This window comes from Hyperolius riggenbachi, chromosome 1, assembly GCF_040937935.1.
Source record: "Hyperolius riggenbachi isolate aHypRig1 chromosome 1, aHypRig1.pri, whole genome shotgun sequence".
Taxonomy (NCBI): Eukaryota; Metazoa; Chordata; class Amphibia; order Anura; family Hyperoliidae; genus Hyperolius; species Hyperolius riggenbachi.
In genome coordinates, this window is record NC_090646.1 from 432,497,527 (window position 1) to 432,512,516 (window position 14,990).

Below are 14,990 nucleotides of genomic sequence, written 5' to 3' on the forward strand. Positions count from 1 at the left end.
AATATTAAAGGAGCAGCAAATAGGAAACCAAGCAGAGTGATGCCCCCTGTGAAGTCACCTCTGATTATCTGCTACTTCCACCAGACTTGCCCTGCCACAACTACCAGCCAATTAGAGCAGGGCAGCCTCAGACTGGTTTCACAGTGAGACGTTACAGGCGCACGTTAGAGCAGCCTGTAACGCAGCCCACTGCACAGTAATGAAAAATCAATGGGGCTGTTCACAGTGCCCACGTTGCGTTACATTGTAACGCTGCGTCACAAGACAACGTACTGCATGCAGTACTTTAGACGCGGCTGAGCCGCGTTAGACTGCTTGCACATGCTCAGTTGTGTTGGGGAGGAGCGGAGAGCGGCCAGGCACATGGCTAATTAATATGCACTGCACGTTGTGACGTGCAGTGTTTACTTCCTGGAGCGGCCGCTCTGTGCGGCGATTGGCCGGCGGGACCACGTGATGCCGCATGCGCACAAGAGTACGCATCACGGACGCCAGAGTGAGCTGCACAACGCGGCTCACTCTGACGTCCAGATCCAGCACCACCAGGCGTTCCGTTAGGGGGACGTTATGCGACCTTAACGCCCCCTCTAACGCAACGTCCTGGTGTGAAATTAGCCTTAAAGTAGGAGGGACAGCCATACTATCCCAGAAGGAAAAACATATATATAAGTAGATAAATACCAGTACTTGTTCTACTTACATAACATACTGTATGTATTGTACTGTCCACGTTTTGATTTTAGTGAATTTCATATAATAGATAAAGAGAAAACTGTTCCTGGCATTTCCCTTTTTATTCCCTCTAACTGAAGCCAATCCTGATGTCATTGCTACCTTACTTTTTTTTTCCTCCTAGAAACTGCACGGTGATATCTAGCTTGCTTTGTAGCACAGCATAGATGGTATTTTAGCAGCTCACTGAACTGCCATCAGCCAATCAGTGTGGAGCAAGAATGTGGGAGGGGTGATGGCAAGCTTTCTTCTCATCAGCAACGTACTAAATAGTGCCAGGCTGACTGAGATAAGTTTTATTACAGCAGAAACATATTTTTGATTAAATTAGAGTGATTGCAATGCAGAGTAAGGTTGCATGCTGCATAAAAAACACAGTGCAGTGGGTAAATGGAATTCGGTTTTATGGCTGGCAACCCGTTTTAAAACTCATTACTATAAAGAGCAGTAATGTTATTGTGGCAAAAGCAGGTCAATGAAAGTGCCCGTGGGTGGCTTATGTGCAAGTATATACAGTAGTTTCCTGACCAAGGCTAGCCATACATAGCTGTTTGTTAAAACATGCAGACATGTATGTCTTTATCATATAACACAAAAGCAAAGACTATGCACCTGTGTATAATGGTTTTGTTACTAACCCCTTTAAAATGGGCGGGGCAAATTTCATCACATACCCATTTTAATGCCACATTGAGTGGGGGCTCCCCAAAGCAAGCTTGAACAATTTATGGGAAAAAAATAGTCACTTGCAAAGGCTGGCAACCTAACAGTCCGCACACTCCTGCCCAGTACAACAATGTTTGATGCAATATAAGGACTGTTGTTCAACACAAGAGGGATCTCACCCCTCTCTTGATATGGTTTTAGTGTTCTCCAACGGGGCCCAGTCACATTTCTTAGCTTAATTGCGAGGAGTAGTGGCTAGATAGCTTGATTGTTCCACCCGAACAAGCATTATGCATATGTTCCTTTCTGTTAGACACGCCGGTATATAATGTCAGCGCACATGGCAAAGGCAGGAGGCGGACAAACCAAGCCTAGCAGCACTGCCGACTCTGCTAGGTTTGGTGCACCTGAATACACAGACAAATGCTGATATACTGGCTAATTTGTGGCCAGTGTAACAGACTATCTGCAGGATTTTGATTCAATTCCTAAGCAGCCACCTTGACTCAGCTGCTTCCAACTGTTGCTACAGGCTCATTTGGTTGCCTGGAGATAGTCTTGTAGCCTTTGTGTTTAACATGATGGTCTATAATTTTCATTATGACCTCAGACAGGTCTTTGCTTTCTTTTCTGTGGTCCATTTTCAGCATGGGACATATACTAACACCACACAGCAGAGGGATGACTTTTCTCCATTTAGACAGCATGAATGACTGATTGCAGGAAAGAGCTCTGTCATTTGAATCAAGTAAAACAGCTAGTTTCAGCGTTAAACTCTGATCCAATCATTTACGATGCATATTAGGGGTACCAACAAATGTGTCGCAGCTATTTTAGAATATCTTTGTGGAATAAGCAAAACTGGATTTCTTTTCACCTGTGACAGAACATAAACGGCATACAGGTATACAAGGGACAATGTATTTTGAATAATCACTTTTCAGGAGGCCTAGAGCACTTTTTCAATTAATAATAATGGGACCGACAAAGTTCTCCACATCTATGTTTATATTACAGTCAAAGAGAATGTTCATCCTTACTGCTTAGTTTCTTACACCCATGTTTTAAAGAGGGTTTGCTTTAATGTGGAAAAAAATAAATAATAATGCTGATAGCAGTTGCCATATTTGAGAAAGAAATTTCAACTTCCCTATACATGTAGGATAAATCCATGGTGCGGAGGATTACGTTTTTAAGGTTTACTCTGTAGCTGCAAACCCTCCCCTCTCTTCCCCTTCAAAGTCGAATAAACATATCATGAATGATGTAACATACTTTATTCCACCAGAGATCCAGACATAAACAAACCTTGCTGGCTGTAGCAAGAGCTATGCCGAAAGGAATTTCACTGCAACAAAGAACCTTATTAACTTACAATGATTCCAGCAGTCCAGGGGTTCAGCAGAAACAGGGCACACACCAGGAATGTGCAGGCCAGGACCACGCTGATGGACAAGAGCAGCCAGTGGCGAAGACGAATATATTGCTCCCAGAAGAGGAACGGGTAACCATTAGGATAACTTGACACTCCCATGCTGGTATAATTGTCACAAATGGCTCTCACTTTCTCTATAGCTTCCACAAAGTCTGAAGTCTCTCGGAGGCCATTGAGGTAGAAAGGAAACTGGGCATACTCTATTGGCTCAGCTGCAGGGACTACAGAACAAAAACACCAAGATCAATAATGCTAAACATGAAATAAATTGTTAAAACAAACTGCTACATCACTGGGGAAAATACAAACACAGAAGGACTAGGTAAAGCTGTTGACCGTGACTGGGGCAGAGAAATATCTAAGAAGATGAAAAGGTCTTTGTTTTAGGAAATTTAGAACATATGATCATTTAATAGTCTGGGAACCTTGATTTTCCATGCTTCTTTTATCATAGAACAGTAACCTTAGATCTACCACAATAAGACAGAAAAAAATGAAATATACAAATTCCAGTCAGTCATACTGCTAGAGTTCTGTTGCTGTTGCTGTGTGTTCCAGACCCTGCAGGGTCATTCAGTTGACTTGCTAAACATGATTTGCCCTATTATAATCTCAACTATAAATTTTCATTAAGACAAGACTTGGCTGGCTGCCACAATGCTCTAGGGTTCGGATACAGTAAAGCACTCTTTTTTGTAACTTTCTATCCAATTGCACTTTCTGCAAGTTTTCAAGGTCTCCAATCCCCCTTGTTCTTAAGAGTGGAAAATATATGCACACTTACAACTGAGCTGCAAGTTATAACACCAATTATATGACATGTGTGGACCTGTCACCACACAGTAGTACAAAGCAAGGATATTTTCCAATCTACTACTGTCCCTTGGGGGTATGTCATCATTTTTCACATACACTATGATAGATCAAGACTGACTGTATGACTGCAAAAAATTAAAAAAAAAAAAAAAAAGTATCCAAATGACATAATATATTCTGTGGAGATACAAAACACACAAAAAAAAACAAAAAACAACCAAAACAAAACAAAAAACTAAACTGTGGATATACACACACACGAAAGACATCAATACCCAATGACCTCATTGTCTCAAAGTCATTGATTCTTTCACAAAGGCTATACTTTGCAGTAGTAACAGTTAAACTGAGGGACAATTAAAGCTCCCAACAGCACAGTATGGGCCCTTTTCCACCTGCAATCGCTAGCGTTCATGCTGAACGCTAGCAATTGCTGAATCGCAAAACCGGCGATTCCCCCGACGTTTGCGGCCGCGATTTTGCTATGCTATGCACTGCATAGCAAAATCGCGGCAATTATCGCTCCGCCGCGCGTTCGCGTTCCCGACAAAAGCGAATCGCGGTAGTGGAAATGACCTACCGCGATTCCCATGTTAAAAAGCAAACCGTAGCGATTGTAAAATCGCTAGCGGTTTGCGGTTTTGCGATTCAGCCAGCGCAAACGCGCTGGTGGAAAAGGGCCTTAAGCGCCCGTTTCCACTAGTGGCGATTCTGCATGATTATCCGTACACAACTTCTTGAAATCAACAGACTGCCTCCTAATTTTGGACAATGCATCGGAATACCCATAGCGAATTTGGATCTTTAATCGCGCTGCACAAATGTCAGCGTCTGTCTCAGAGGCGGACGCTCGGCTCAAGTGGAAACCCGGCCCTTATGTGTTCTGACTGTGAGAAGTTGCACAGAACTATTGACAGCTGGGGAAAGCATAGCTAGTCGGTTCTACAATCAGTTTAATCTTGTATCACAGCACAAACAATACAAAACCAAAACAAGCTGATTAAAGGGATGTGTGTGGATTCCAAGCAGAGAAAGATACATGAGAGTGAATAGCAATAGTGGGCCTGAAGCATGCTATTTTTCAGTGTAACATTACACTGCAATAATGCTCTTACTCCACAGTGCTACATTTATATGTAGTATCCATAAAGTTAATTGAAATATATATATATATATATATATATATATATATATATATATATATATATATATATATATATATATATATATATATATATATATATATATATATATATATATATATATATATACACAGAAGCTTACAGTTTGTTTTTATAGTTTATTTCATAGGTGCAAAATGCTCCTTTTCCCCCTATTTGTAGTACCCTAATGATTCTATTCACACCACAATGCTTCTATTTATGTAAGAGAGAGCAGAGACACTGCAGTGCGCTTTTCGATCTGTTTTTAAAAACACAGTCCCATTGACTTGCATTCAAATTTGAAAAACCGTGATAATTTTGTCGCTATCGCGAAGGTGCGTGTTTTTAAAATCCGAAAAAAGATCAAAAAGCACTCTACAGTGTGTGTCTGCCCAAAATGAGTATTTCAGTGCTCCAAACTGAAACATTTTGTACACAACGCTAACATTGGAAAAGCCTGTTGAACAGATAGAATATAGAGAATTTACTTTTAACTAGCTGAAAAAAACCATTAAACAACAGCCCAACCTCCACACCACTCCTTACATACTTAAGGAAAAAAAATGTAGCTGAAAACTGTTGTCAAATTAAAACAGAACAGCCTTGAAAAGTTTGCTCGATCTGCACAATGTCATGTGAAAGCAGTGCGGGGTGGAGGAAGCCCTTCATAAACAATTTAAGGCCAGAGGCAAAGTCCTACTTACTTGTCCTGGTTTCAGGCATGTAGTCTGCTCTGTCATGGACCCACTCTGGAGGATGAGGGCGGATGTTGGCCTGGGAAGCAGCATAGGCTACAGGGTCATTACTCACCCAGGCCGTTAAGTAGATGTAGAAAGCATTTGGATGAATGATTCCATCTGCATCCACCAGGCGCAGTTTAGTCAACTGAAGAACAGACAGAAGTGGAAAGTCGCCACATAAGTGAACTGAAATTAACTCAGACGTCACACATAAAACTGTGGTTTTCAAGCTCCAAGGTTTTTTTTTTTCCTGACATGAAAATACACACAGCATATTTTGCTGAAATGTGTACAGTCACAGTAATCATTCCAATTTAGGTATGTTCTGACACAATGAATTAAAAACAAAAAAAAAGTGTCATTTCTTAATGTGCACTAGAAAATGACAACTGCAGCCTGTTGCTGTGGGCAACACATGCACTTTTGTTTTATCGAGCAGCCACCATTGTTTTCCAGCAAACACTTTTGGAACCCTTGTACATTATACAGATTTAGGTAGGGTTTACAATCCCATACCTTCTCTGGCATTTGTACTTAAAGGACAACTATCAATCGAAATTGTAAAATTTAAAATGCATACATATGCAATGTACATTTCACCCAGAATTAAATGCAGTGTAAATTACTTTATTCCTATGTTGCATGCTGTCAGTTAGTAGTGAGAAACAGAGATCTGACATATTTTGGACTGGTCCATCTCTTCATGGAGGATTCTCAGTGCTACCTTTATTCTTTGCGAAATAACTCAATGGAAATGATCTATACAAAGATATCAGCCAGCATCCCTACTCTTTTGCATAGTATTTTGACAGCTGGACTGAGCAACTGCAGTTTAGCAGTTGATTCTGTAAATAGAAAAATTACATGAGGAGATGGACTAGTCCAAAACCTGGCTGATCTGTCATTTTGACAGCTACAACTAAGGACCCGGTGGGGTCGGAAACGCATCAGCTTGTATGCTGCCATATTTTTGCTATTTTTCCAAGATGATTTAATAAATGGAGTAATGTGTTATCCTATGGAGGGTGGGTGGAGAATTTTCTGATTACTTTATCTGCCATTTTAACTGCCTACTGTGACCGCAGCCTAGGAAAAAAATTTATAGTGCACTTACTTACACGTACATGTAAATGTATTTACAATTTTAAACGTTCGTTCATTCGCATGCAACAAAAAAACTGAGCAGTGCAGCAAAATGATGTACATGGTGTGAGTTTTCTCATTGACAATCATTAGACACAGTAGAAAACTGCTAACAAACATGCATAGTGTCTGAAAATGTGCGTGCAAGAAAAGATTGCGTTTTCCACACTGACAAGTATGAACTCTGCCTTAATGTTCCTGAACACTATACAAGCACGGACGTTTCTGAGGGGGCCCCTTGTTCAGACAGAGCTGTTTCCTTCGAGTAACATAATTGTATATACTCCCATCTGTATTTATACATACACATTTGCTTACACACAATTTCGGATTTCCACTTTAAGTGATCACATTTAGAAATGCAAGGGGCAAGCGCCATATGATGTTGATTTGTTTTCTTAAACAGAAATGATAAACATCTCTGCTTTTTAATTACACTTGAAGTGAACGGAATGGAAATGGATAAACAGTTGCTGCATTCCAAAGAAATATGACTCCCCATCTAACAAAAACATTTCTCTTTTCTTTCCTCCTTTCCCTTGTAATTACACTAGCAAGCCTGCTCCATTTTTGAATTGGAGCCCTCTCCTGATGGACCAGCGTGTTCAACAAATGTCTACAGCTGGGGGAGATTGGGGGGGGGGGGGAGCAAGTTCTTCGGAGAGGAATGGCCAAACTGGAGGAACATTTTGCAGAAACAAAGCAAAGCAGAAAGGAGAAAAAGACCTGGCAAACATCCCCCTGCACGTCTGGGTGCAGTTAACCTATGCTGTTAACACTAAAGGAAATGCCACCCAGTAAATGGAGGAGAGCAATAAAAATATAACATCTGCATAAATGTTCCTTGTACTTTCCCTCCATGACCTGTTTGTTGACTAAAGTGACCACTGCTATTTAATCACATGTGCTGTTTGGTTTCCTTTAACCCTTCTGTTGAAGAGGTTCATGGCCAGCAAAACGGCAGCACTGGTGAGGCCTAGCAGGACAACTTAAGTCAAGGACAAATGCAGAAGAAGGCCAGGGTTATTCACCCCAAACATTATATCCAATGGCAAGGCTACAGCATTACAAAAAAAAAAATCCTGGCAAAAGTCCACACTGAGGTCTTCTGAATGAAATGAGAAACAGTGACAGCAGCACAACTCTCTTATTCTTGCCCCCAATGATTTGAGGTATCTGGAGTTAATTAATCGTCTGGAGATGGAATAACAGCAGGTCTTCAAGATGTGTCTGGCAAACTACATCTCTACTAAATGACCAGTAAGAGGAGCTTTCCTTCAATCAAGACTCCTATATAAAATCCATACTGAGCGCATGCTATTTTACTAGCAGAAATACTTAAAAGCTTGTAGCTGAGCGCTGTTTTATTCTGTGTTGGAGCCAGTCAAAATCATAAATAATATTTATATACACCGCTCACAGATTAAATGTCCATATCTCAAGCAGGATGTAGCACCAGTTTAAACTGAAGCCTACTAACCCATCCGCAGGCTCTGGCGAACCAAACTATACCTCTGCATACTAACAGTAAAGCACTATCCCTTCATGCATCCTGGGGCATTGATCTGACCCAATATCTCAGTGCCACCAGCTGACACAGGTCACTAGATAGCTTTGTAAGAAGTGTCTCCTAATGGTACCCTTTGTATCAACTGAGGCTTGTAAACATTGTTTGGTTTTAAAAAATGTGCTACATAACTCAAAGCAGCTCATCTGAAGGAGTTCACAGCTCTGTGGGCACAGTGGGTGCTTGGGTAAAGTACCCCTTTGTCAAATTAAAATGTCACACAACTGACACACAAAATGAAAGGCCGGTGTTTCTCAAATGATGATTACAGCATGTACCCCTTTATGGTGCGTTTTTCCGAGTTACCCCTTATTGTGAATATCATCTGAGTACCCCTTATTAGCAGTCCTCCAAATGTGTGTATAAATGCTTTCAAAAAACATTCCTCTATGCTTTTAAATGTCAAAATGTTTTCCGACTATTCTATATAGGACTTATTTTTTTTTTAGTCCTTAAACTCACTGTATAAGTATCTGTGACAAGTTCAAGTATCCCTGAGCCCAACCAAAGTAGTCCCCCCTCCCTCCCTCTTTTTGCCACCTCAGTGTTTGCATTGCCTTTGTGCTCCTGAGCACCTATAAAATTGAACTATATTATATGTGAATAATTAATACATTGTTTCAAGTCTGTTTCAAGGTGCCTTTAGGATATAGTAGCTACTTTGCAACATGTAACATGTTGCTGTAGCAAAGACTTGTAGCTGGCTACAGCACAATGTATGGAACTATAAATTACTGTGAGGGCTGGAACCCACAGGAGCGCTTTTGGCAGCGTTTTGGCAGCACTGCGATACGCTAGCAGTTTGCCAAAACGCTGGGCTAATGTTAATGGATGGGGCAACTTCCACAGGAGCGTTTGCGTTTCCCAGAAACGCAAACGCAGGACCTGCAGCATTTTGGGAGCGTTAGCGCTTCAATGTAAAGTATTGAAACGCTAGCAGAAACGCTCAGCAAAACCTAAACTGAGCGGTTTTGCTAACGTTTTGCGGTTCAGCACACTAACAAAATTAAAAATAATTCACAGGACCAATCAGGATAAAAACGCAAAACGCAAAACGCTACGCACCCGCTGGGCAAAAAAATACAATGTTGCAAAACACGACCAAAAACGCGCATGAATCCGCTTGCAAACCGCTCAGACAAAACGCTAGCGGTTGCGTTTTGCGTTTGCTGATTTCAGTGGGTTCCATGCCTTAGTGTGTAAAAGTTATTAGAAGTTAGTTAGTATTGAATAGCATTAGCAGAATAGTAGGTAAAGATGTATAGCTGCTACAAGCAGGGATGTGGAGTCGGTACAAAAATAATCTGACTACTCAGTTTATGAAACCGTGAGTCCTGCTACCCAGAATGCACCGACTCCTCGATCACGTTATTCTAACTCACTGCATGAAGGCTTGGCATTAAAGTTTAGTCTCCATTGCAGTACACACTCATAACGCATGCATTATACAACTGACCACTGTGAAGCTAGCCTCAATGAACAGGGATATGCTTGCAAGGTTTTTGTTTTGTTTTATTATAGCATGGCTCCATATATCCCAATCTGTATGTGCAGGTGGGATTAATTAACATAAGGTACACCATGAACAATGATTACCTTCACGTTATTTTTTATTACCTGGGGTCACATTTTAAGAATCTGGATAATTTAAAAACGTATATTTCTTATGGCTTACCCGACTGAGATCAATAGGTTTATCTGAGTTTCCGGTTTGAATTAAGAGTTTGTAGGCAAGAATCGCATCATCTGAACCGTTCTTATAACTGTTGTAGGTGATTTTCCCAACTTCAAACTCCCTGTCAAATGTATCTTGTAGTCCTGAAAAAAGAGAAGTGATGAGCGAAGTAAAAACTGAGCAGCATGACACTGAATTCTCTATTGGGTGTACCTTACAAAACAGCATCAGTGCTAATACCATTTCATTTTTATAGCCAGCAAAAGAAAGTTCTGTCACCTGGCAATGTATTACTATACTCTGCCTTATTAAAATAAACTAATATTACTATTTATTTATATAGTGCGGACATTTTCAGCAGCACTTTACTATAGTCCTGTCAACCAACTGTCCTAACACAGGGGGCTATGTAGCCGCAGTTTGCATAGTAGGAGGCCCCTGTGCCCACTATAGCATCCGCCCTTTTAAGCAGGATGTACACCACTGTGTGCCCACCAGGAGCTAAAAGGGAATATTCCAGGCTATTTAAAATAAATAAATTAAAAAAAAAATAAAAGAAGAATCTACACACCCGGGGCTTCCTCCAGCACCTAGCAGCCGCTATGTCCCACGCCGCAGCTCTGCTCTCAGCTGCCGGCCCGGGGTATCCGTAGATGCAGAGACTGACATTGCGAGGTCGTCCTCTACTGCACTTGTGCCCAGGGCTTTGGAGTCGGTACAAAAATCTTCTGAGTCAGTTTATGAAACCACAACTCCGACTCCAACTCCGACTCCGGGTACCCAAAATGGCTCCAACTCCGACTCCTCGACTCCTTAGTCTAATACTTAACAGGGCTGTGGATTTTGTACAAAAATCATCCGACTCGACTCCCGACTCAGACTCCTCAGTTTATGAAACCACGACTCAGACTCCAACTCCGGGTGCCCAAAATTGCCCCTACTGACTCCTCGACTCCAACTCAGACTCCACAGCCCTGCTTGTGCCGTTGTCAATCAAATTCGCTTTGTCCAGATGTACTGCGCAGGCACTCGCAAGGTCGGCCTCTGCACCGGAGGGGACCAGGAGCCATCAGCTAAGAGCAGAGCTGCGGTGTTGGACATAGCAGCTGCTAGGGGCTGGAGGAAACTCTGGGTAAGTAGGGGGGGAGGGGGGAGCATCCATCAAGGGGGAGGGGTTAAGGTTAGGCACCACCAGCAGAGAGTTCTATGTGAGAGTAGGAAAAGGTAAGATCATAGTAAAATATTACCGATATTTTACTCTATTACTACTGATTTTCTACTACCGCTATCCTACACTGTTTTAAACAGGGGCCTTTTTATCATGCATGCTTCACAGGAGCTCACAATCTAATCCCTACCATAAGAGTCTAGTGTCCATCAGCCTAAAGGTGCATACACACCTTTGATGGATATTGCCCATGCAACATCGCTGGGCCGGGCTGCACAGATACAATGTGTACTGTTGCTATGCGGAGTAACAACAAACCGGTGTGCAATGGGATTGGCAGTTGCTGGAGGGGAGTTGATCCACCAGGTGGATAGCTTGTGGGTCGCGAGCCTATGTGCACGCGTCCGATTATCGGCTGAGACTTTAGTCAGGCGTGATGGGTAAGGTTGCAAAAGAACAACGGTTACTAACCAGACTTCAGTGTTGCATTTTGAAAAACCTCAAATGTTAATATACACAAACAGGAGGTGCAATTGCATGCCCACAACATGACTGAAACCCCATTTACACCAATGTTGAAAGTAGGACATTGCTTGTATAAGGTGGGAAGGAAGAAAAGTCTCTATTACATTAGAAGTATCAAATCAGACACACTGGGGATAAGCCATGTTTGTGAAATTCACATCTACAAGCTGGTAAGACTGCACTACCCAGCCCTACCTACTATTTAACACTGCAGGCAAGTTTGGAGTTACATCTTTTAGAACCTGTGGGCACACTGAATCTCCGCCCTTTAGCAGAGGTCACACTGTAGGCCACACCCACTTTATGCTGATAAAAATGTATGTAGAAAAATAATTTTCTTACAGAACAGGTATCCGTGTCATAAAATAAAAAATCATAGTTTGTTATATATAGTAAATATTACTGTATATGTACAGCTGCAAATAATTGGGGACAGGTTACTGGGCTTCCTTGCAAAAACTCTGAATTGAGAGGTAGAGCAGGCCAAGGCCATGGTAAATCTGGCTGACTACAGATGTGCATTGAAAAACAAGTTTACACTCAATCTCTGGCTTGTGGGTAGAGGAGAGTTATATGAATTAGAATAGATCTTATGTCAAGAATCCAAAGATCTTGATTTCCAAATTACTGTCTCCCAGCACACATAAACCCTTATGCATATGCCCGATTATTAGGGAAATTCTGCAGATTTTCATGAGGCCAAGGGCTATTCCTTCATGTGTATCTGCATGTTGTCCGGGATACAGCGATCTGAATATGAAGGACTATATATCAGTGACACAGGGACACCCTCTCGCTCTCTTCCCATCACCTTTGTTCCTGGAAAGGCATTGTTAAATCTTCATCTAGTCGGGATGCTTTAAAGACTGATGAGAGGATGACAGCTGCACACTAGGAATGTAATAAATGCTATGTTTTACTTCTGCATTCCGGCACAGTGAAATGCCTTTATTAGGAAAGCCATTGGTGCTCAGCTATGGAGAAAACACTTACTGAACTCCTATAGTCCCTTGTGTGTGAAGATTACTATCATCATTCTACACACCTAGATGCATTTCTAGGTTGAAAGGAATCTTTACTACAGTGATTGCATGCTGTACATATAGTATATGCTATTGCATGGAAGAGTAGCTAGATTAAAAATAGTCAAAGGGAATTTCTGAAGTTATTTCTGAAATAAAAAAAAGAAAAAAAAAAAGAAAGAAAAAAAAAAGAAAGAAAAGAGGAGGTGCTGGTCCCATAAAAACACAATGGATGAGAGCTTACTCAGAGGGTGACCTTTGCTGCCCAGCAGACCACAAGCAATGTGGTTGCATGCAATATTCATTAAGTATACTGAGCCACTGCTTGCCAGGTTAAAATAGAAGGTCTGTGATGCAGGGAGGCAAGAACTAATAAAAATTCTTCATTTTTAGGCTTCAAATAGCATCTCAGCTGCTTCTTGAGCACAGTGTGAGTGAACACGATTTTGTCAATTTGTTCCATCTGTTCAACTTGTACAGCTAATACAAGATGTGGGATCTGCTGCCAGCATGTGTAAAGATCACAGCCAACATCTATTCACTCTCAACGGCTGCCTTCCTCTCTGCCATCCTGTTAGCTAGAGAGGAAAACTTCACTGAGAGGCAGAATACTTTCCAGCACATGCTCACTGGCAGTCAGGTAATCTGGAGCACAATTCATGCACGAAGGTGGCACACAAAAGTAAGCTTTCTATAGAAAGTCCTGTGAAAAAACACAGCTGAAGAAAGCTAGCAGGCACTAAAGCCCAATGCACACATACCTATATTAACATCCAATCCATCCAATGGGTTGGACTATCCAATAAACAGAAGAGAATTTGTCTGCAAGCCGATTGGGATACAACCAGTCATTAAGTTGGTTAGCAACTGGGTGTCCTTGGAAATATCTAATGCTGTGCGCTTGTGAATGATAATCTAACACAATGGCTACAATTCATCAAAGGGTGTTGGAAAAAAAAAAAAAAGCCAGGAAAATACCGCATTTGGTGTTTTACACTTTTTTTTTACCAATTCATCAACATTTTCACAGGTGCGGTAGAAGTTCGGAAATCTACCGAAGCCATGGGCTTCAATTCACAAAGTGTGGAGTTGTCTGTTTTGTTACATGCTGATCTCTGTGCAATGAGGGCATTACAAGAGTAAGAAGCATCCCCCATCCCTTTAGAATGTACATGTTTGTTATACTGCCTCTGCTTGCTCTGAAACTGTCTATTAGTCTTTCTTAACATTTTATTTAATTGCCACAGCTTAGAAGAACTTCCAGGCGACATCACACATTCCATGCTTAGGTGATTTCCTCACTAGTTCCTCAGCATCTTCAAACAGGAACCTAAAGGGTTAAACGTTTGAAGGGCTACAGGGGGAACCTCTTGGTTTGCCTGGGAGTAGAATAACTTGTTCCACCTGAAAAGGCAATGTGTCCCATCGCAGGGACTTGCATGAGACAGAGGCAGTTGTTATTGGCTCTCTGCTCATGTCAATCGCAGGTTATCAGTTTCTGCTTCCGTGAATCACAGCTTCCTTTACAGTCTCCGCACTGCTTTCGACATACCACAGCTGCCGGTAATTATCGAACAGGATACGGACCTTTACCGCATGCTGTAATCTTGATAAATTGATATTTGCTGAGGTGTTTACTGCACAAGTCAGTAATTTACCTCACTGCTTGGTAATTTCTGCTTGCCATGCGATAACAGCCTTGATGAATTGACATTTTACAAAATGGTCTGAAAAATCTGCTGTTTTAAGCATTACCAAATGCGGTAATGCTTGATGAATTGAAGTCAATATGATGGGAACAGGGAAATTCAGCCAGATGACCATTGCTTGAATCAGCAGACTAGGATAGGATGGGATGGGAGAGAGAACCATAGCAGACATGGTGAAAGTTAAAGGGAACCTAAACAGAGGGATATGGATGTTGCCTTTTAAACAATACCGGTTGCCTGGCAGACCTGCTGATCTCTTTGGCTGCAGTAGTGACTGAATCACAGACCTGAAACAAGCATGCAGCTAATCCAGTCTGACTCCAGTCAGAGCACCTGATCTGCATGCTTGTTGAGGGGCTGTGACAAAGTATTAGAGAGACACAGGATCAGCAGGAGAGTTAGGCAACCAGTATTTTTTTTTAAAAAGAAAAATCTACATCCTTCTCAGTTTAGGCTCCCTTTAAGTAAATTGCATCCTTGGAATGCTCCTGCAAAGCCAATATCTGTATGTGGCATCACCATGGTAAGTACAGGGAACGGGGAAATAGGTGTGGTGAACTCTGAACACTGCACTACTACCAGGCGGGGGTGTGTGGGATAGGGTTGTGTGGGGGAGGAGCTCCTTAGGG

General features: G+C 41.7%; 1 protein-coding gene across 4 annotated transcripts in view; it reads right to left on the minus strand.

The window, feature by feature from the left end:
* PTCH1 (patched 1) overlaps window positions 1-14,990 on the minus strand; it is a 131,611-nt gene that overhangs the window by 25,696 nt on the left and 90,925 nt on the right. For all 4 annotated transcript variants that reach the window (XM_068237362.1, XM_068237367.1, XM_068237376.1 and 1 more), the window contains 3 exons: window positions 9,938-10,080; window positions 5,517-5,697; window positions 2,774-3,054 (listed from right to left, as the gene is read on the minus strand). In XM_068237362.1, coding sequence (XP_068093463.1) covers window positions 2,774-3,054; window positions 5,517-5,697; window positions 9,938-10,080 — 605 coding nt within the window. The remainder of the gene's footprint in view (window positions 1-2,773; window positions 3,055-5,516; window positions 5,698-9,937; window positions 10,081-14,990) is intronic.